Source organism: Cibotium barometz, chromosome 61 (genome assembly GCF_041138505.1).
Source record: "Cibotium barometz isolate CiBa-2024 chromosome 61, ASM4113850v1, whole genome shotgun sequence".
In the NCBI taxonomy this organism is placed as follows: Eukaryota; Viridiplantae; Streptophyta; class Polypodiopsida; order Cyatheales; family Cibotiaceae; genus Cibotium; species Cibotium barometz.
The window spans coordinates 22,136,483-22,159,354 of record NC_141106.1 but is presented as its reverse complement, the minus strand read 5'-3'; the positions used below and the strand labels follow the sequence as shown (position 1 = coordinate 22,159,354).

At 40.0% G+C, this 22,872-nt stretch overlaps 1 protein-coding gene across 4 annotated transcripts; it reads right to left on the bottom strand.

Moving 5' to 3' along the window:
- Positions 1 to 11,489: 11,489 nt before the first annotated feature.
- Positions 11,490 to 19,807, bottom strand: LOC147604671 (beta-glucosidase 34-like). Of its 4 annotated transcripts, XM_086794467.1 has the most exons (13): positions 19,191 to 19,807; positions 19,047 to 19,113; positions 18,694 to 18,752; positions 15,006 to 15,081; positions 14,784 to 14,855; positions 14,543 to 14,630; positions 14,125 to 14,377; positions 13,819 to 13,934; positions 13,126 to 13,346; positions 12,994 to 13,025; positions 12,587 to 12,686; positions 12,352 to 12,460; positions 11,490 to 12,268 (listed from the first exon to the last, which is right to left on the bottom strand). In XM_086794467.1, the coding sequence occupies exons 1-13, from the start codon at positions 19,452 to 19,454 to the stop codon at positions 12,040 to 12,042; spliced, it is 1,686 nt and encodes a 561-aa protein (XP_086650593.1). In that variant the 5' UTR covers positions 19,455 to 19,807; the 3' UTR covers positions 11,490 to 12,039. The 4 variants fall into 4 exon arrangements, with proteins under 4 accessions (XP_086650593.1, XP_086650596.1, XP_086650595.1 ...); XM_086794470.1 differs by lacking the exon at positions 18,694 to 18,752 and having other exon boundaries at positions 19,191 to 19,546; XM_086794468.1 differs by lacking the exon at positions 11,490 to 12,268 and having other exon boundaries at positions 12,348 to 12,460.
- Positions 19,808 to 22,872: the final 3,065 nt, after the last annotated feature.

The window sequence follows — 22,872 nt, the reverse complement described above, 5'->3', positions numbered from 1 at the left end:
ATTGGACCTTTACTAAAGACATTGGGCCTTTACAATAGATGTCACCAAATTAGTAGATCCTTATCAAATTGTTCGACTTCACTAAATTAATAAAATTGTATCAAGTTGGTGGACTTTTCCAAAATGGTGGACTTGACTACATGCACCCTACCCACTCATTCACCACGCTATTTTACCAATTAGCCACCTTTCAATACTGCAACTTCACCATGTACTCTGTGGCATTAGTGCATTGAGGAAGGCTGCAACATGCAATCCTTTGTAGCTTGATTCTTATAATATGAAGTAGATTCATTGAGTGCTTATCTACATGACTTTGACTTCTTTGATTGGGTGTCTTCACTAAATCCTCCACCAATGGATGTTCTCACATACTCTTTATGCTTTGACATATCTTGTTGATGAAGAAGCAAGGCTTGTTGTTAGTTGTTATTGTTGATGAAGAAGCATCTTCACTAAATCCTCCACCAATGGATGTGCTCACATGCTCTTCATGCTTTGACATATCTTGTTAATGAAGAAGCAAGGCTTGTTGTTAGTTTCTATTGTGTCCCTATATTGCTATAAATATTGTTAGTTTCAATATCTAATGGTCCTTATGCGGCCTTGTTATTGTTTCTCCCATAATAGAGTAGTATATGTAGTATATGAGTAGTATATGTAGCATGAACACCAAATTATGAGTTTCTTGATTAGTGTAATCCTTTTGAATTTTGGTCTCTCTTTGTCTTTTATAGTTGCAAGTACAGTTGCAAGAGAGTGGACTTGACTTGTTACCTACATGTGTGCTGGTACCTTGGTTAGATGGGTAGAGTGAGTGAAGTTGCTCTAGGTGGCCTTATATTTTATCATTTCCTATGCTATTTATTACTTTGCTTTTCCTTGCAATGTGATACTACATAAATACCATTTCCTATGTGATTTATCATTTTAGTTTTCCTTACAATGCCATACTACACAATAGTAGAGTCACAGTATTCTTACTTGATGTTATCTTTATGCACCATAATTCTCTGCTTTATTCCATCTAGCATAGTCACTTCTCCAATTTTGGTATGCTTAGATCATAAGACTTGACAAACCCTGCACAGAGCTTTGGGTTGACGACCTTTGATAGTTTCTCAGTATATTCATACCAATCACTTGCAACTTGGCTTGACTTCACAATTTTCTAAAAACGAAAGGCACTCAAGGGAGTGGTATTGGAAGGCCTATCCCTTGATGTTGACTTCATTCTAGACGATTCTCCATGATACATCTTATAAGTATGAGCCTAAGTGTGTAACCTTGTGCGGTTTGGTTTGCTTCTTCTTTCTGCTTTGCCTTCCCCTCTTGGTGGGTGTGGAATTAGGCTTCCTCCTATGAGGTCATTGGGTCTAATGACACATACTTAGCTTTTTTACATGTATGCTAGATGAAGCGCAATGTGTAAGTCACATGCTCTTTTTTTGTATATTGAGTGGGTAAACAACAACAATGTAATTTATGAGATTTGTGGGGTGTGATGCATTAATGGGTATGTGCAAATCATGACTTGGACTTTGACTTGTGCACGTGATTATGTTGACTTCATCGCATGTTAAGAAAATAGTCACTTATTACAGAAAACTTTGGTGCTTTTGTATTAAGGCACCATTGGAAAATGAGGGGGTATAGGGAAGCACACAAGAAGACTCAAAGATATTCTTTGATGATTCGTTGTGCACGTGAAAAATCAAGGCCATATTTTGGTTTTTCCTACGTTTAACTTGTGATGGCTATTTACTGTGTTATATGGTTTGAAGGCAAGCATCGTAATAATGATGCACAAGGAAGGTGGCATATGCTGACATACGCATCAATACTTCAAAAAATGTAAACAAAGAAAGCATAGACAAGAGGTTACTAGCTTGTACCCCTACTTGACATAGATGTAATGCGGTGCTATGGAGGGGTAGGAGATGGAGATGATGATGATGATGCAAGTAGTAGCATACACTCAGCACAAATGAGCTCAAAGGTGCAAGTAATGAAAAAGACAAAGAAAATTACAAGTTCCAAAAATAATCAGGCTTTAAAAAGAGACAATCATTTTCATGAAAGGGGCAGTTGACTCATTTAGGAAGGGTAACACGTTACACATGGCAACATATTGTTGACAGGCCCTTTTTTTAGATAGTCACACATGTATCTTCAATACCTTGCTTGATTCACCTTTTGACCTAAAATAATAAAGCTAAGTCTTTATGCCTTGCACCAAGAAGCACTTGTTACCTTGGTTTCTTCATTTGAGTATCTTTTTTGCATGTGAAAAAACAATAAATGCAGAGGTTCAATACTTCATTTAGGAAGGATTTTACATGATCATCTTGCCACTTTGACCAACTTTTGTGCAAATGATTAATTTGAGATAATCAAGGCATAAGTATCTCACCTAGTTTTTTATGTGTAAACCTCTTGCTCAATTCCTATCACTAATAGCTTTGATGATGTTAGAGGGGTTCCATGAGGTCCATGTGATACTTGTATATATTGAATGCCTCCTTTTAAACATCTTTTTTGGACATGATTATATTAAGTTATTCACATGTATATATTTTAGTCACTTCCAAGCTTTTCATCATTGGCAGCCTCTTGCTTGTTGGTTTCCTTAGTTCAAATAATACTCACCTTCTAATTCTCAACTGGAAGAGTGTAACTATAGGAGTTTTTTAGTTTATTCTTTGAAAATTATAGATCCCCCTACATAGTTGTTCTGTACTGGTAGCACAGTTGATGCTCTTAAGTTTGCCACCTCTATTATATTCTCTTTCCCTTTGGCTTTGGTGTCCATAAAAGTTGTGGGTGGCATCTCCTCATGCATGTTTGCTTCATTTGTCTCGATTGGGCTCAGCTTGATAGGTGGGTACTCGAGCTTTCTTTCTCTAGATTATATGAGGTTATTGAGGCTTTTTGGTTAATTGTTCTTGTAACTTATGGTTTCGTTTTGGGTTGCCAACTACTACCTGTTAATTACTAAAGGTATATCTTTAGCCTTCCCCTCTGACATATTTCCATATTTGAGTGGTGGTACCTTGGTAATATCCTTGTGTAACTAATGTAGCTTTTGGCACCCAACAGGTTTGATGTGTGGGCTGGCCTTTCTTTCTGAACTTAGCCTTTGTAGGTGGGAAAGTCAATGACAAGTTTTTCTTAGCTCCACCCCCATTTGCCTTCTCTATTGACCTTTGTTTAGGTATCCATATCTCTTGTTGTGCTTTGTTAACCCTTGCTGGAGACCTCTATGGTGTTGATGCCGACCACCATATTTTTTCCCTTCTTTTGGGCCACGAGCGTCAAAATGGCTGGAATCCCATGTATTGTACATTTTATATGTGTGCTTGTTGCTTGTCTATTAAAGGTGCACTACAAGATCCTAGGTTGAGTGTTAACTTTAGAATAGCTTTTTACACTAGCTAGAGTGGCCAAATGAGCTTGAGGACTATACTTTTAACTTTGGCTGCCCAAGAGTGTGATGAACCCTAGAGGTCACCTACAAAACCTAAAATGTAACTCTCATGACTCATTCTCTTATACAACTAATAGAGTGCTCTTCTTCTCTATTATGTTGCTCTCTTACATCTTTCTTGCCTAATTTAGTTAGAGCTATTATATGCTCAATGTTATGTATGTGTGTGTATGTGTGAGAGAGAGGTTGAGGTGAGAGGAGGGTCGAGCTTCCTTTGGAGTGCGATGGTGGTGCAACGAAGTGTACCTTTGGAGTGTGGCTATGCGGTGGCAACATCATCCCCTATGAGGATCCGAGCACAAGTATTCATGAGGTGAGTGACACACCTTGCCCACGCAATCATAAGCTAGGTCAGGGAGTATTGGCTTCTCGGTTGAGCTATTTTAGGCTCCCAAGTGTGGATTGGTGAAGCCCCACATCATTGGTTTATTCCTGCACTCTTTCTATAGTGAAAGGGCTTCCCATATGTGGCGCCAACTACTGGGGAATAGCCCCACCAGATAGCCACAATGCATTTTGAATGCATGTGTGTGTGTATGATTGATGTCTATTATATTTCTATTTTTTTACTTTCTTTTTCAAGAATGATAGAAACAAAATGCTGAAAATATATCCATTTTGTTGCATTGTTGTTGAAATTTGAAGAAATTTATGTTCAATTTTTGTAATTTTTGCATGTTCTTCAATTTCTGCATGTTTCTTAATTTTTGTAATTTTCACAATGCTTGTGAGTTTTGCAATTTGCGCATTTAGGTTAACTCTTCTAGTTATCATTTATAAGTTTAATTTGTGGTTTTAAGACATTAATAGTTGTTCTATCTCAAAAACAAAATCAATCAAAATAACTCAAGCCAATCTCCATATCACAAATTCTCATCAATCACAACACAAGTTCAAGCTTTGAACCCTCAGCTCTCTTCATGAAAACAAAGACATAATTTGTCTTAACACCCCTAAGATATGGGTTCAAATATATTAGGGTAGTACTCTAAAAGCTTGAGGACATAATTTGTCTTAACACCCCTAAGATATGGGTTCAAATATATTAGGGTGGTACTCTAAAAGCTTGAGGATACTTCACAGGAAGATCCCATAGCAACTACTCTCCCTAAGCACTAACTTCATCCACGAATTCACACTGTAATAAATTAACAACCACAAATTGGAGGTCTTCCCAAATGGATGCAAGTCAGCACTCAGCTAACTAATAGTTACAATTGAACAAAAATTAGACTAAGTCATGTCTTTAATAGAGTCGTCACTCAGAAATCACGAAAACCACCTCTTATCTGATTGCTTATTAGTCCACGACTACTATGGCTTAACCAATTTCACCTCTACTCTGCACAGAATTTCATGTCTTCAACCTTTGAAAACTATAAGACCTTATCCCTACAGGTAGTCTCTTCATTGTCGTCACTCCTCTTACCTTGCTCTGCACTCCTCACTTTCTTGCTTCTGCCTTCTGTGCTCTTTTTGATCCCCCTTGGAAATCTTCTCCTTTCCCCTTCATACGCCACCTTCTGGAATGTTTTGTTACCCAGTTCTTTTGATGTCCCATACACCTTCCATTTTTTATTTTTTTGCATGTGTTCTTATCCACTTGGCCACCACACAATCTCTACCACCTAGGATTCATTTCACACCACTCTACATACATTACATGCTCCTAGACACCATGTTTGATTTTAGTTCTAGACTTCTCTCACATATATTACCCCAACCTCTTAGTGATTCTAATATGACATGATTCTGATATGATATGGCCTCAACCTCAGGCCATTGACTCTACTGGCATGCATCTGACCTTCCAGGGTCTTGCAAAATGATAAGTTCCATTAGGAAAAACTTCATGTACAATAAAAGGTCCTTCCCATCAGACTCTGAATTTAGTCTGAAATGTAGTATCAAGAGCATTATTGTATCTCAGAACCAACATTCCCTTATTCATATCCTTGCTTCCCAACTTATCATTAAATGTTTCAATCCTCTTTTAACTAATCTTTTCATACCATCTGATGGCTTCCTCTCTGTCCAACAGTAAAGAATATAAATTGGTTAATCTCTTTCTTTCTTGTTTCTCCTGGGTCATACTATGCTGCAACAAAAAATCAAGTGAGGGAAGCATCACACTCACTGTGCAAATTTACATTCTTCTCCATACACCAAATGATATGGGGTAAACCATGTTGCATTCTTCTTAAACACTCTAAAAGCCCATAAAGCTTTGTCTAAGTACATGTCCCAATCATTGGGATGGTCTTCTACTAGTTTGAATAACATTTTGTGCAAAATCTCATTAAAGCTTTCAACCAGCCCATTACATTGGGGATGATATGATGTGGTAAAGCTATGTTTAATACCCAATTTTTTGGTCAGATTCTTGACTACATCAGCTATGAACTCCCTTCCTTGGTCATTGACCAACTCCAAAGGAACACCAAATCTACACCAAATTATCTCATAAAGAAGCTTGAAAACCTGTTGTGATCTGGCGCTACTAGTTGCTCTAGCTTCTGGCACCTTGTCACATCTATTCCCCACTTTTCAAAGGCCCCATAGCTCATGATGTGATGCATGGGTTTAGGAACTAGCACCCTCTTCTGAAAAGTTTGACACTCATGACAACTTCTACACCAATGATGGATATCTATGTTCATACTTGGACACATAAGCTTTGATGTTAATACCTTTCTTTTTGTAATGTCATCCCCATAGTGGCCTCCACATCCTTCTTCGTGGCAAGCTTTCAAACAATCTTGAATTTCTTGACATAAAACCCTTCTCAAAACACCATATGTTCCTTTATGATACAATATATCACCAATGAATACATACCTCTCATAGCTCTTCTGACAATTGCCCTCCTTTTTGAAGCATCCAATTATCTTCTTGCAAAACCTTCACAGAAGTGCCTTCTCTTCCTCATAAAGGGATTCTCTGCCTTGATACAATGGTCTTTGGACTATCACAGCATGTAAATCCTTGGAGAGAAAACCTACTCTGCTAACTCATGTGCTCTCATGTTGTCCTCCCTAGAGGATACATGCCAGATTTAAAAGGCTTGGAAAAAATTAAGGAGCTTCCTCACCCTAAAGAACCAAGTTTTCATCTCATCTTTATTAACTTTCCAAGTACCTTGTACCTACCTTATAACAAGCAAAGAATCGCCCTTTATAATTAGTCTTTTCACCTCGTTCCTTTGTCTACACTCTTCAAGACCCAAACTGAGGCTATAATACTCAACCTCATTGTTGCTTTTAACTTGTATTTCTTGGCTGCCAGACCATAGCTCTTGACCTTGTTTGCCTAACAAAAACAAACCCAACACCCCCTTTACCAAGACTCCTTTTAAAAGCCCCATCAAATAATAGAGTCCCATCTATATCCAACAATTCTTCATGCATCCTATGATCAGGAACCACTTGCTTTTCAATATCCTTAATGGGTTTTGGTTTAACCTGTACCTCTTTATAGGTTAGCATGTTTGCCATATGGGCCCTCACACTATCTTCCTTGATAAAACTCAGATCAAAATCATTTAATGTTATAATCCATTCTTGTAACTTTGGGTTATCACTAGGATACTTCAACACATGAGGTAGAAGATTACAAGAGGTGAGAACAAAAAAAGGTCTATAAATCAAATAAGGCTTCAACCATTTTGTGCCATATACAAGTGTCCAAACCAATAGCTCAACTTCATGCCAAGCCTTTTCAATCTTACCCTTTGCCCTGCTGATATAAAAAAAAGAACGCATGCATGAGCTTTGTTCCTTTCTGCATCAACACTGCTCTCACTACATGTTTCCCACCAACATTGAGGCTCAGATAGAAGGGTTGGCTCCAATCTGGGGGCATCATTGTTGTTGGTAGGGTAGACAGCTTATCATTGAGACTCGCGAAAGCATCCTCTTCAACAAACATACAGAAAGATCTAGATAGATACCTAAGCTTCTCATCAATTCCTTAGTTGACTTAAGGATTTCCATTTGCAAAATAAACTCTCCACCTTTGAAGGGTGTGCGGCTAAGCCATTCTCACTCACCTCATGTCCCAAGAGCACTACCCTAGCCCTTGATATCTTGCACTTTGATGGGTTGAGCTAGGCTCCATCATCATCAAGATGCTTAAAGACAATAGCCTCTCTACATGTATTAGCCTGTCACTAAAAACATAGAAATCCTCCATGAATATTCTAACAAAAGTTCCCAAGTATGGAGCAAGGATCTTATCCACCCAACTCTAAAAGCTAGCATAGACATTAAGCAATCCAAAAGGAATCACTTTGTAGCAAAACACTCCCCATGGACTAATAAAACTGGTCTTTTTTTAATCCTCAAGAGCTATTCTAATCTGATAATATCCACTAAAACCATCACAAACTGAATACCTTTCATGCCCTGCCACCCAATCCAGAATTTCATCTTGAAAGGGAAGAGGGTAATGATGCCTCTTTGTAGCAACATTCAGTGGTTTATAATCCACACACACTCTCCACTTATTCCCTTTCTTACGCACAATAACAATAGTAGACACCCACTCTGCATCATTAACTAGATATATGAAACTAGCTTGTATAGCAACTTAGTGACCTTTGCCTTCAAAATCTACCTTTGTATTGTTCCTAATCTCCTTAATTTTTGAGCTATTGGCTTAACTCCCTCCTTCAATTTGATCTCATGAACAACACCAGATGTATCCCTCATTTAAGTATAGTACTTCGCAAAAAGCTTGGGGTACTTGTCAAGAAGTTCTCCATATTGTTGTTTTTCCTCATTGGTCAAATCATGTGCAAGCATCTGCATAAGCTCATCCTTTGGAACATATATAGAATATCCTTCTATAGTAGATCAAGTAGATATTACAGAAATAGATAAATTCATAAGCACAACAAAGCCTCCATCACCACCTTCTTCAGCACAAGGAAGAAGGGGAGGGTAGTTCTAGCAAGTACCATTATACATACCCAATTAACCATCCCATAACTTTAAAACTATTACCATCACACTAAAGAGTAACATCAATGCTCCCAAAAGTACTAACATCTCTTATTCCCTATTATTTTGAATTTCCCAGTGGCGCTCAGGAGTTACCGACACAAGATCCTAACTACTTTACAAGATACTCCAATGGTTTATGATTCTAATGATGTTTTGAAAGTAATCCCTACTACAGAGTATGAAGACACGATTAGAATGGAAAATCATCTCCTAAAGTCAAAGTTGATGTTTAAGGTATTGAAGAAACTCACACCTTTTGACCCAACAACAAAGATTTACCCACAGGTGTACGCCATAAACCTCCAAAGATGACAGAATACAACTTGCCCACTCCGAGCACCAATGTGTGAGTGGGAGAAGTTGATGCCAATGGCATCAATAACAATCTTATTGAAAAATGTAACAAAAAAGCCTAAAGCTAGCCAACTCCCAATTACAAGACTTACTGGAGATATTAGTGGATTGTCTATAGCTACAAAAGATGGCAACGCCAAAACCCAATCTAGACAAAGGGGATGACTTTATAGAGAGTAGAGACATATAATGATAACCCAAAACTAGAGGTTTTGCAGTAGTTCAACCAGATTAGCGGAATTAATTTTTTACCATACCAGAGTGCAGCCACAAAGTATGCATATATGCGCCTCTATACGGATTTATGAAGTTAATCGTGGTACTTCTTAACTAGAGAAAAGGAGCGTAGAAATATGACCCATAAATTTTAAAATTCAACATGAATACAAGACGAAGTAAAGAGGTCATGATGTACTACTATCATCATCTTTGATACTTATAGCTATAGCTAAATGCACATTACATTTGAAGACATGGTTGATATCTCTTTCTGAACTCTTATATTTCAAGCACACCCTAAGAAAGGTACAATCCTAGAGGAATCATTATTAGTATAAGCTAAGTGACAGGGCATTTAAGCCTTACAAATTTCTGAGAACAAAACATGGAGGAATGTTAATGCCATTTTGGAACTAACAAAGCACTCTCCAACACTAAGACAGTTAGCAATTGTGTCGTGAAAAGACACTATGAACATTGTAATCTTTATGAGAAACTCATCATACAAAGACACAATCCCTTTTATGAACACTGTAATCTTTATGAGAAACTCATCATACAAAGACACAATCCCTCTTTGTACTAATTAAGCTCATGTACTCCTTGCTCTTTGCTCGTGTGTGAGAGACAGAATTAGCTTAATGTTCTTAGTGCATATGCCTCCCTATGCTTTGAGAGAGAGTGTAAAGAGAGAGGTGTGTCCATACAAGGCGATGTAACACCTTCTTGGTGATGGCAAGAGATGAGACTTAAGAGAGTAAAGCTAGCAATCACTGGTGGAGCTTGGAGACTATGGAGATCCCAAGCTCATGAGCAAGGTAAGTCACCTTCACAACGGTTGTAGCTCATTTCCTTTCCTAAGAAATTTAGAGTTCTACAAGGGACAAAAAATGGACCATAACATGAGCATCTGACAAATTGATATATTAGTTCACCTTTTCTATTTTTTAGATGATGTGCATGAGTTGTCATTGATAGCTTCAGCCCAACTTCTTTACATTTAGCCCTTGAAATCATCCAAGCTCCTGAAGTCTATCACAAAGAGATGTGCTTTAAAGATAAACATAAATATGTGCTAACGTTGTAATATGGGCTATCATGAATAGCATGTAAATACAACCTATGATAGGACTATCAAATTGGCTCAGAGAGATGTAAGGTCGTGATCATTCATCCATGCTATAACTCCATAAGTACTAAAGTATGGCCTTACATGAAATTACTACATAAGCAATTCAAAGGATGAAATATCCTCCTAAATGTCCCCTTCAAAGCCTCCCAACCTCCTAATGACAAACAATCACATGTCAAAAGTGATATTTATGGAACCTTCCTTGTGGAACAAGGAAAAAGAAGACTACTCTTAAACACGATCATGTGTAACAAGACAAAGAGCTTTGACTTACATAAGAGAAGGGGGGAGGAGAGGAGATAGCGAGGGAGGGAGGCAATGACGAGAAAGGGGATGCACACCTTTGATCCCAAGGTAATCACTCTACATAAATATATGATATCACAATAGTTTACCAATAGGGTATACTAGATCACATAATATAGTGTATAAAAGGGATGTATTTACAGGCCTTCTAATATGAAAGGATAAATGTGTATACATACATTATACTCTTTAATTAAAAGGGGATTTCATACATGAGGAAATCTTGAAATATCTCCAAAATGTATAAAAGGGATTTTAATGTAAAGACTTGATTGCAAGTGATACAAGGATTTCTCGAAGAGTGACTGTGACTGCCCCAAGCTTTTGATGAGCCAAAACTACCCATCAAACGATGGTACAATATTTGTGGAGTCTCCATAAAGCCACTTAGGGATTCCCCTTCAACTAAACAAACTATTATGTAAACAAAATTTTAGGTGGAAACTATCAAGTGTGCTACTAAGTATGGGTGAAACCTTGATAGATAGCTTCAAGGAAATGTTTAGCCATTAATCAAAGGTGGGACTTACCATTGGATCGAGAGCGAATAAAATTTCAATTAAGTCGTGTAGAAAACCATGGTGCCCAAAAGAGAGTGGAGGAGGAGGATGGAGATGATAAACTCAAGCAACGGTGATGGAGACCAAAGCTTGGGAAGAGAGAGAGAGAGAGAGAGAGAGAGAGATTGCACAGTAACACAACCATTGTATTATATAACAATACTCACACCATGTACAATGCTTTTATAAGAACCAAGGCCATATCTTTTGACCCTTAACTAAGAGGTGGTTCACACAGTGTGTTCACACCAAAAGACTTCATAACCCTTTCACACAAATAAGACTCCGATAATTCCAACATGTCAAACAAGGGTACGTGAGACCATACTAGTGTATCATAAAGTTTTTATAGTATAAACGCCCTGTATATTGGCATTAGTTTCAAGAAGGATGAGTAATACAAAGAAGAGCAAGCAACAGACCAAACATTAAAAATTGTCTCCATTAATATAAAAAGTAAACTAATGTTTTGTGTAGAGATGATTTACTGTTCTGTGTAGAGATGATTTGCATAACATGAGAAGAAAGCATAATCTACCATGATGCCTAGTTGGTGAACATTTAACAGCAGGTCACGATATAATGTTAACAGAGAAATGTCATGACGCATGTCATCAAATCTGTCATTTCTTTAACCAGTCATTATCCCATGAGCCCATGAGCCTTTACCCTTACTTATGCTCCAACTAAATCCTTCTCTCACATCAAAAGGTTCCTGTAAGTGTCAATATCCAAGGTCCACGTTATTATTGGTTGTCCCCTATGACTAGATTTTCCCTTCTAAGCTAACAACTTGGATCAAACCAGCCTTAAAAAACTTTGAAATAGCCCAGCATTGCCAAACAACAAATCTCAACTAAGACTGCTCAAAAAAACACTAAGGCAAGATGCCTTAAACACTTCAAATGTTACTGGTTTTCCTCATTTACAGCTCAAAAACTTGTTGACTGTTTTCATCAACCTTTCATGGAAGATGTCTTAATTTGGGATGCATCCAGGGAGCCACCATCTATAATTCTGGACAGAATGATCAGAGAGTGATCCTTTGGCCAGAAATTTTTTGAACCATTTAGCTGAGGCTTTAGGATACCTCCTTGATGTGGTGTAGTCGACGTAGTGAAGGCCAAATCGAAGAGTGTATCCATAAATCCACTCAAAATTGTCCAGAAGAGACCAAGCAAAGTAACCTCGTACATCAACCCCTTCCCTACATGAAGACTTGCAAACATTTCTAGATGCAAAGACAACAATAGATTTTAAAAGCATGTCAATATGATAACGTGAGTCTACCTGATGGCTGCTGCAAGATGGGAAAGATAGTCGGTGTGGAATTGAACCCTCTTGCAATCTTGCAACGCTTGCTCCATAGGCAATGATCCATTGTCAGCATCATCCATTCCTGCAACATGTAAATGCATCAAACCTCCTTTGAATTTAATGCAAGGTTTTCCCACAACCATACACATTAATATCATTTCATATTTGTTGCAGGATTATGAATTGTTTCCAAGGTGTTGGACCCTACCATTCTCAGTAATTAATATTGGGAGATTGTATTTCTTTTTCACATACTTCACAACGTGGTATATGCCAGATGGGACTATGAAAAGCCACTCTGATGCTGCCTGCATTTAAGAGCTTCCGATGAGAGTCTCATATCAACATGTTAACCAAGCTATGGTCAAAAAAGCTTTTCAAAAACCTAAGCTAAACTATGTTAAATATGTACAACAGGTTTGAACACAAGGCCGTACTCAAGACGGTAACAAAATAATGGTCCTTACAGACAGATTCCCCTGCTGGTGAAAGGGGGAGATCTCACCTTCCCATCCCTTATGGGCCGGAAATCCCCACCCATACCAAACCCTGCCTGTCTGATGGGTGGTGGAAATTTGTCTGTAAAGACCCTCAAGAAGGAAAAAGATTTATTACCCTTGGTCCAATAGGAACTCCATCACGCTCCGCTGCAAAACCAGAAGTTTCTGACATAAATATGTCTTTCAAATAGCATGAATTATGATCATCATATTCAAGTTTCTTCCAAGGGTAAAAACAAAAACTCACATGTCAAACTGGTCAGGCTGTCCCGAAAGTAGTCAGTCTGATTGGAATCCCAAGTTGAATTTATAGCAGCTGTGTAAGCCGTTGTATAATGATTGATACCAACAAAATCACATGAATGCTTCAATTTGATCTTTTGCTCATTTGTAAAGCTGGGTAACCTCTGTCCGACAAGCTCACGCATGACAGGTGGGTAGTCGCCATGTGTTAGGGGATCTAAAAACCTGCACAAAATCCCTAGGGCCACTATTACAAGAAAACCCCCATATCACCTGCTTGCATTTGATTTTTTAAAATAAATCTACTTTATATGTCTTTTTTAATCATTTAATGATGTTTAAACAATTGCCAGAGTTCAAACCCTGTCCTTGTGCATTGGCAGGCCAGGGTATCAACACTCGGAGAATATACGAGTATACACACATGCATGTGGTATCAACACTCGGAGAATATACGAGTATACACACATGCACATGCATGTGTGTCACACATATATGCATCATATCTTCTAAGAAAACATACTTGTAAGTTAAAGACTGGAAGTAGTAACTCCTGTGCACTCAGTGATCTCATGCATTCTTTTCAGTAACTCCCACATGAGCTAGAAAGAGAGCACGCTTGATTCTCCTCCATACAGTTGTAGCATCCCACTCAAAGTTTTCAAACTACATGAGTTCATTACAAATGTTCACTCACCATCCAAGCTGAAATTCAATAATCCTACGTGCTGCATCAGCATCTTGCGTTGAGTTCCTCAAAGGCACATACCAATTAACACTGATTGACATTCCAATGCTACCTAGCTGGTTGCCCTGAGTACATATCAAATTCCTCTGTCAGCCTGCAGCCTCACAAGCGTTGCTGTGATGCAAACTTACATACTGCCAATGTTAAGAAATATAGCCATTACTTTATGTGCCATTTCCAAACGAGGCTTCATCATTTATGACTTTAGATCCTTTCTATGGGTCTCAAAATATTCTTAGAATATGGTAAGATGACCTGATAACTTGTTCTGTAGATATCAACTGCCGCTGCATGAGACAGCAAAACATTATGAGCTGCAACATAAGGTTCTGTAGCCGAGTTCCCTTCACTGCAGTCCTTAATCCAAGAGGAGCACCTCCGCGGTGCAAACAAACCAATGTCATAACCCATCTGAATGAAGATGTTTGGCTCATTGAAAGTTATCCAATGCTTCACACGGTCACCAAACAGCTTAAAACAAGTGTCCGCATAGACTGCAAAATCATCTCTGTAAAGTCACACAAAACACACGGGATTCAATCAAGCACATAGTTCACACACACATATTAGCAAATAGGTACAGAAATATACTTTACTCAAATCCCTACTACACGTACATGCAAGACCTCTTTATTAATAGGTAGCTTTAAAAAGTGTAATGAAAAATACTTACATGATCAGCTGGCTAAGCCAGCCTCCATAAGCATCATCTAAACTTTGTGGAAGGTCCCAATGGTATAGGGTTGCATAAGGCTCAATCCCTGATACTCAATGAAAATTGATAAGTTCATAAAGCACAAGCCTATTGCAAGACTATTTATCACCCACAAACGATTCTAAATCCTGAGTTACGCCTAGAAATTATAGCTCGATAAGAGATAATTATGGAGTAAATCCTGGTACATACTGCTCACCTGCTTCCAACAGCCCATTGATAAGGTGGTTGTAGTAAGTGACTCCAATAGGGTTCACTTTTCCTCTACCCTCTACAGAATGTTTCAAAACCATATTAACCTTGAGAGTCGACATTAGGAAATATAGAAACTAATGCTTGACCTATTTTCAATTTCCTTAATAGAGAACGATCTTGCTGATCTAACTAGAAGCACTTTTTCATCCCTAAAGCCACTTTTTACCTGGAAACAAACGTGGCCAAGATATTGAAAATCTGTATGCATCGAATCCCATCTCCGACATAAGCTTAATATCCTCCTACAGGAATCACAGTGCCGTCTGTATAAAAAAAGGGAATTCACATACATTCCCAAAGTCACCATTGGGAAACTCTCTCTCTCTCTCTCTCTCTCTCTCTCCACCCATAGGAGCCAACCACACTGACCTGACCTTTATACTCTTTCTTGTTCCCTACATGCAACTAACCTAGCCCCGCCAGTCACCGCTTTGACTTGCACACTTTCAACTCATCCTAGGTTCACTCTATGGCATCCATTTATCCGCCCAATCAGCAACAAGAACCATGTAGGAGGGGCACAAAGGCCTGAGCTATTTCCATTCCGGAGCCTTCCAATCTGTCAACAAATTCTGAAATCTCATTAATTTATAACCCGAACAGTGTGGGAGAGAGTGGGCAGTCCTGTTTGACACCAATAGTCTTGTAAACGGGCTAGAAGTCAGGATCTGGGGGACTGAATCAGAGGCCTTGCAAAAATCCACAAAGCAATAATACAATACACCCACTGCCTATGTGCCCTCGCCTCCTTGATGATGGCCCTGATTGTGAAGTGGTCCAGTGTAGAGTAATTCCTCATAAAGCCTGCCTGATCTGGGGCCCTCTGTCTATGCTGCTCCGCGAAGGAGCTAATTTCAGCCTCCAACTTGGTCCCATAAATCTTGGCCAAAATGTGTCCAATCATAATGGTTCGGTAATTCAAGGGGTCTCCTACTTCATGGATAGGGAAAATGGTATTAGTGGTCCAAGAGGGGGAAAAGCCCTCAAATAATGCCCTATTGAAAATATGAGCTAGGATGGGAGCCAAGACGGTCTAGCCATGTGTGAAATGCTCCGTGCGGAGGTCTTCATGATCCTTGGCTCTACCATTGTGCAGATTTAGGAGGGCTTTGGTGACACTGACAACACTTGGATGCCACCTGGACAAATCTGGACAGTAGGTGGACCTGAAGTGATGATTGGCCCCTTGTGAGCCCTAGTCCGGGATGAGTCAGCCAGGGATCCACTCTAAGCGTCTAGGGTCAAGTGTACAAGTCCCGTACATGGTCATGGTCATGGTCAGGTGTGCATGTCCCACACATGGAGCAGTGCAAGTCCATACTGTGAGTCACCCTCTGGAATGATGATGTGGTGTTCCAATCATTGATAGGCTTCGAGTCAGATGCAAGAGCACTGAAGTTGCATGTTGTAGAAGCAGGAAGTGCACAGCCATAGACTACATCTATGTGGAGCCCAGAGTGGCTAGGGTCTTGGTTGGCCAGCCCATGGAAAGGGCTAATGCTCATTCGGCTGTCAACAGCCAATCGGGCAGCAGTTCTTGGGAGCCACGTGTGAAAGTCGCCCTCTTTATGGTGATAAATGATAAATTCAGGTCGTGGAGCTTTATCAGCAGCCAGACAGCCAGTTTGCCAAACCAACTAGCATCCTTGAGTCCTTACTTTCGCCAGCCTCTTCCATCTTTTGAAGAAGTTGAGTTATCTACATGACAAGTGTTTGATGAGAGGCAAAGGAAAGTCGGAATCTACTTTTGTTGCCCAAGATAAGGGCAAGAACAAAGGAGGACGAGGAGGCAACAACAACAAAAAGAACAAAGCTGCCCAAGGCAAGGGCAAGAGGGATGCTACAGAGGCCAAAGGTAACAAAACCTTGGAGTGTTCTTTTTGTGACAGATCAGGCCATACAAAGGAACGGTGCTTTATTGCTCTACGTGACAGTTCTTGGGCAGCCAAAGCCAAAGATAACTCTCAAGATTCTGACAAGGATTTTGATAAGAACCAAGGAAAAGGTCAAGGACGAGGGCAATGCCAAAGTGGCATACATGGCAGTTACAAATTCTCCCCCTACCTCTCCACAGGATACTTTCCTCATGATCACTGATATAACTTCTTCCACAGAGGTCAGTGACACACCGACAGAGGTTGAGTGGGTTAGTGACAGTGGTGCTTCCACCCATACAACCAAACATTGGAGGATTATCAGCCGCTCTCTTCTTCGGTTCGCATTGGAGATGACTCTTCCTTACCCGTTCTTGGTATTGGTAATGTTTTTCTTGATTCCTCTGCTACTCTCCATGAAGTTTTACATGTGCCTCGGCTTTCAAAGTACTTGTTTTCAATTCACATGGCTGCTCAAAAGGGAAATGGAGTTTATTTTGATGATGAGGTGGTTGAGGTCATTGACACAAAGACACTCTTGGTTGTGGCCAAAGAACTTGTTTTCAATTCACATGGCTGCTCAGAAGGGACTTGGAGTTTATTTTGATGATGAGGTGGTTGAGGTCATTGACACAGACACTCTTGGTTGTGGCCAATGGAGTTCATGATGGAGGCCTCTACAAAATCACTACTTTCTCCTCACAGATTCCCTTGTCTGACTCTCATATCCGTCAACTATTCTCTCCTTCTCATGCCTTAGTCTTTATTGATGAGACCTCTTTGTGGCATTCACGCTTTGGTCATGTACCTGTTTCTTCTTTGCAAAAAAATTATTCCCAACAGTTGGTTCTTGGTTTACCTAAGCTCCAACAACTACCACATATATGCTCGTCTTGCATGATGGGCAAACATCATAGAGATGCTTTTCCAAAGGAGGCTGCACATTCGGCTACACAAATGCTCAAGCTACATGCAAACTTGGCTAGACCTATGGAGGTTGAGTCCCTTGGAGTTGCTAAGTACTTCATGCTTTTGGTGGATGATTATACTCAGACAATGTGGATATGTTTTTTGGCTTTTGCCAGTTTTAGGACTAGGATAGCCATGGTTCAGAATCAGTCTCACTCTACGGTTTCATTCTTGCAGACTAACAATGGTAGTGAGTTTGTAGCCTTTGATGAGTTTCTTGCATCAAAAGGTATTAACGACAGACAACAGTTCCTTGTACTCCTCAACAGAATGGGGTAGTTGAGAGGAAAAATCAGACCGTGAAGGAGATGACGAGATCTTTATTATATCATTCTGGAATTCCCCCCGCGTTTTGGGAAGAAGCTGTGGCTACTTCTGATTATCTCATAAACCGTTCGAACACTCACGAAGGCGGTTGACGGGTTGACACAAAGGAGGCATTTTCTGGACATAAGCCATCTGTATCACATTTTTGTGTCTTTGGTTGTGTTGCTTTTGTTCATGTCCTAGATAAGAAGCGGACTACACTTGCTCCTAAGTCCAAGTCCATGATTTCCACAAGCTATAGCTCGAGATCCAAAGGATACTTTTTTGAATTCCACAGTGATGGTGACTGGAAAGTGAGTAATTTCGCAATTCTCTTAGATAATGTATGTCTCTATTTGCCAATGAGGTGATAGCTCAAGTGGTAGAGACGTTTGACTGAGACCAAGAGGTTCTCGGTTTAAAACCCACATGGTGCTTCCTCGACAGCACGCCTACGAGCGATGTAAATTGGTAACACAGGAGGATCTTGGACCTAAGGCTAGATGGAAAGGAAACAAACATATGTCTCTATTTCATCTCTTGACAATAATTGAATTCTAAAGTGATGGTGACAAGAAAGTGAGTAATTTGGCAATTCTCTTAGATAATGTTTTGTCTCTATTTCATCTCTTGTGAGCCCCGACCTTGATGACGACAAGAATTGCCCACGTGTTGAAAATAAAAACTCTTAAAGCAGATTTGTACCTTGTAAAAATGATATTGGTCACAAGATATGTCCGCATTTGCTCCATCAAGGATGTTTCCTAGGAGCAAACGTGTGTAGTGTGTTAGCAAAGCAGTTATGAGAGAACAATGTCATCCTCAGCAAGCATCATACGATCAGCAAGGGCTGTACAACACTTGTGGATGCGGCATTAGTGGCAAGTGCCATACAAGAGCATACAATCCCAGGAAGTTGTGCAAGAGCCGATGGCTCATTGTGTGTGATCATCGGCAAGTGCCATGCAGCAGCATGATGTCATCATCGGCAAGTACGATGCAAAAGCATGATGTTATCATCACCAAGTGCCGTACAAGAGTAAGGAAAGACAGAGTACCTTGCTTGGATGAGAAAGTGTCCCAGATGCTGGGTCCTCGACCGTCGATCTTAGCAGCTCCTTCGTACTGCAAGTGAAAGCAAGATGCGTGTCAGCTAGCTTCCGAGTGCAAAAAACCCAGAAAAGCAAAGAGCGAAAAGCAACCTGGAAAGCTGAGGAGGCCGTGCCGAAGACGAAGCCAAGGGGGAAGTCGAGCCTGCCGAGGGTTTGGTTGTTATCGTCGTTGTTGAGAGCTTTTGTTGTTGATGATGCGGGTGTTTTTGGAGTTGTTTCTGTGGGTTTTCTGATGCAAAGAGAGGGGGCTGGGAGGAGAGGGGAGAGCAGGATGAAAGCCAGCAATGCTGACATGAAAGTGAGGAGGGGTAAGAAAGAGAGACGCCCAAACACACGGCGCCCCATAGCCACCATCCTCTACCAACAACAAATGGTGCAGAATGACTCTCAGATGCCAATGCACACACATACACCCACACACACAGAGCAGCTCCGCCTGTGGATTCTCATCATGGCTACAACGTGCAAACCCACCTACCCAGTTACTCTAGTTTCGAGGTTTGAACACATGCATGGAGCCTTGGAACTTGCAAGTTGTTGCTTGGGCATTGTTGGGTAACCATGGTAGACGTGGTCATAGGTGTTACTTTTGGATTTCCTAGGGCTTTAGTGTTTTCTTTAGGCTTATCCGTCTTCGACCAGTAGGGGCTGGGTACAATTTCACTCAAATGCTCAAACAGAGCTTCTCCACGAAATGAAATGTGAATATTTTTCACGCCATATCTTCATGGCCCTATTTATATTGGCTTAAGTATCTCGCTATCAATCTCACAACAATCTTACTATCCAATGGCAATGTTCTGCCAAAGCCTGCACTATGGGACATGAATGATGGGTATCATAATATCAATGATCAGAACTTGACTTACATCACCAAGTCGCAAACAAATTATACAGCATGTTCACTCTAGTTTATCAAAACTAATAACTTGTTGGGTTCATCCCAAGACAATGGGTTGCACATAAGCACAAATCCACTCCAATTCAATAGGTAATCCAATCTCTCTCATAGATTTCATCATCCTCTCTCTCTCTCTCTCTCTCTCTCTCTCTCTCTCTCTCTCTCTCTCTCTCGTAAATTTTGTAAATGACAAACGATAATTAGAATCATGAATGAACACTATACACAAAAAACTATACATTTGAAAACTATACGAAAATGTGGTGTCCATAATTCATTACATACAAAAGCCCCTATAAGATATATAGTGGTCATCAAAAAAAAAATCATGAATAAAATAGACCACTAAAATGTGGTAACCAAAATGAATTGCATACGAAGGTCTTTATAACCTATATAAGGACCACCAAAAAACTCATATACAACATATATCTAAGTAGAATCAAATGGTGCCAGAGAATCTCGGTGTACTACATACGTAGAGTCTCCTTCGTCATACACTCTCTTCTTCACAAAGAATAATTAGCAAAACAAAAAATTAGAATATGAACCCACACAGACTATTAATCCCATTTTGGATTAACAAATATGCTCCTCCATTTGAGGACATTAATAAGTGTCATGCAAAGGCCACATGAAACTGCAGGAAAACAATTCACGACATGAACTACTTCCTACTATCTCACGGTGTGAACCACTCTTGAAATTAACGCCACAATTCATGGGATTACCTTGCTAAAAATAGGTTGTCTTATCCTAACATCTCTGACACCATGGGTCTGACAAATTTGTAATCCGTGAACTAGCAAAAAATGCTTCACAATGTGAAACACTATACATTTCACGACGTGAACAGTTTTTTGACATCTCACGGTATGAACCAATTACATCTTACGACATGAACTACAAAGGAACTCACGACGTGAACGGTTTATCATTTCACGACGCGAACTGTTTCTGTAGTTTTACGACGTAACCATATCTAGCTCACAAACCTAGTTTTGTCATATTAAGGTTAGGGAAGTGCTTGAGACCAATAAAATTGAAACAAGGTAACGCTGATTTCTGAGTCCAAAGAAAATATTGGAACACGTAAAAGTACAGAAATTAGTTCATGGCGTGAACGGTTTACCATTTCACGACGTGAACAATTCTCTGACTTCTCACGCCATGAATTGTTATCTGCATTCTCATGGCCTCAGAAAAAAAATCGACAGTATCTTACCAAAATTCAATTGGGGTAGTAAATCAGCTTATCAAAATTCAATTGGGGTAGTAAATCAGCTTATCAAATCACATTCATATGCACTTAAGGTTTGGAAAGCTCATCAAAGACGACCTCACTCCCAACGACAGTGCATCAAATCACCTAGGATCTTCCTATCAAAAGAGTGTTAGTTCAAGCCACTCAATTGAGTGTCTTAAGGAATCTAACCACCGTCGAGACAAACAGTAAAAAATCCATGAAAGAAGGGCAACAATTCTCTGGGTTTGGGGAAGAGGAGAAACCACTCTCCCCTACCAGATCTAATGGTGGTATCATTGATATAGCCCGGGGACTTTTTGGTCTCCAAACCAACAACGATGAGGAAGCGCAATCTGCGGGCGCACGAGTCCGTCAACCAGCATTGGACTAGGTCCAAGGCAAGAATTAACAACCTAACCTTCAAGTTTTAGGTTGTCTAACACTAGCACCCCCAAAATGAGAAGAGACTTAGAAAGCGCAACCATGACAGGTCAAGTATTCTTCCCAACCTCAGAGGAAATAGAATTAGGTCTAAAAAGGATTGAAGTAGATTGACAACCGTGAGAATCGAGCTTAAGGAAACAAGAGCTCAATACTCGAAGGGCTAGGGCCAAACAAAAGGAGATGGGAAATTTGAACCTATTTCAATCACGTGGCAAAGAGCCAGAAATGGTTGCGGGCAGGAGTGAGGGAGAAATTCCAAACTTAGAGCCCATTAATGAAGGGTTCGTAACCCAGGATGGCAGGGATAACCTACCGAGGGGAAACTGGTGAAGGAGAGGACCGCCTATACACGAAGAAGGACATCAAGCAAATGATCAATCACCCCACGTTCTTACAAGACATGGGGCTCTTGATTCTACAAAGGTACGGAGGCTACCAACGATGAGCCAGTCCAGAGAATGAAGTAGTCGGACCGACCTATAGACCAAAAATGCCTAAAAGAGCCAATGTTGGTAGAGAAAGAGGTCTAGGTAGGGGGGGAGTAGCTCCTCAAAGACCAAGGGCGGATCCAATTGTAGATCTTAATGCGGCCAGAAGGGCATATTTGTTGAATATGGCTACAAAAACGGGCCGAGGAACGGTCAAGGAACTAGGCACTACTCTAGAATCCAGACCATCCCAAATGAAGCCACACATCATTTCAAAGCTCATACAAAGGTTCCAAATCGTAGCACAGCTGCGGGCACCTAGAGCACCACTGGCCTTACCAGCACTACACCCAGGCAAATCACTGCAGTTTGTAGGATAGCCAAACCCTTTCTATTTACCTAGGGGGATGTTTTGAGTATAGGACACTTCACCTCTACCGCCACACCTGTTCTACCACCACATGCTAAAATCAACCAAGTCTTAATAGGCATTAGAGGATATGGAAATGGTGCATAATGTAGAAATGAGTGGGTGATTACTATAAGGAAGCTGCGAAGATTGCACTAGAATTTTATGTCTTACATAATAACACGCCAGTTTCTGTGTTTCAAACCACAATATAGTGGAAAGGTAAAGACATAAATGCAAATATGAGGAGAGGGCCACTACAATGTTTTGGTTGCGGTGTACCACATTGAATCGCTAAATGTCCTAACAAGAATGTGGTTCATATGCATCAAACTCAACAATTG

Excerpts from the sequence above, each read along its gene's own strand:
- LOC147604671 (XM_086794467.1), bottom strand. The coding sequence starts at position 19,454 with ATGGTGGCTATGGGGCGCCGTGTGTTTGGGCGTCTCTCTTTCTTACCC. Across the intron at positions 12,687-12,993 it reads GAGTTCCTATTGGACCAAGG|GCAGCATCAGAGTGGCTTTT; the intron begins GTAATAAATCTT and ends TCTTAAATGCAG. Across the intron at positions 12,461-12,586 it reads AATATTAATTACTGAGAATG|GAATGGATGATGCTGACAAT; the intron begins GTAGGGTCCAAC and ends TACATGTTGCAG.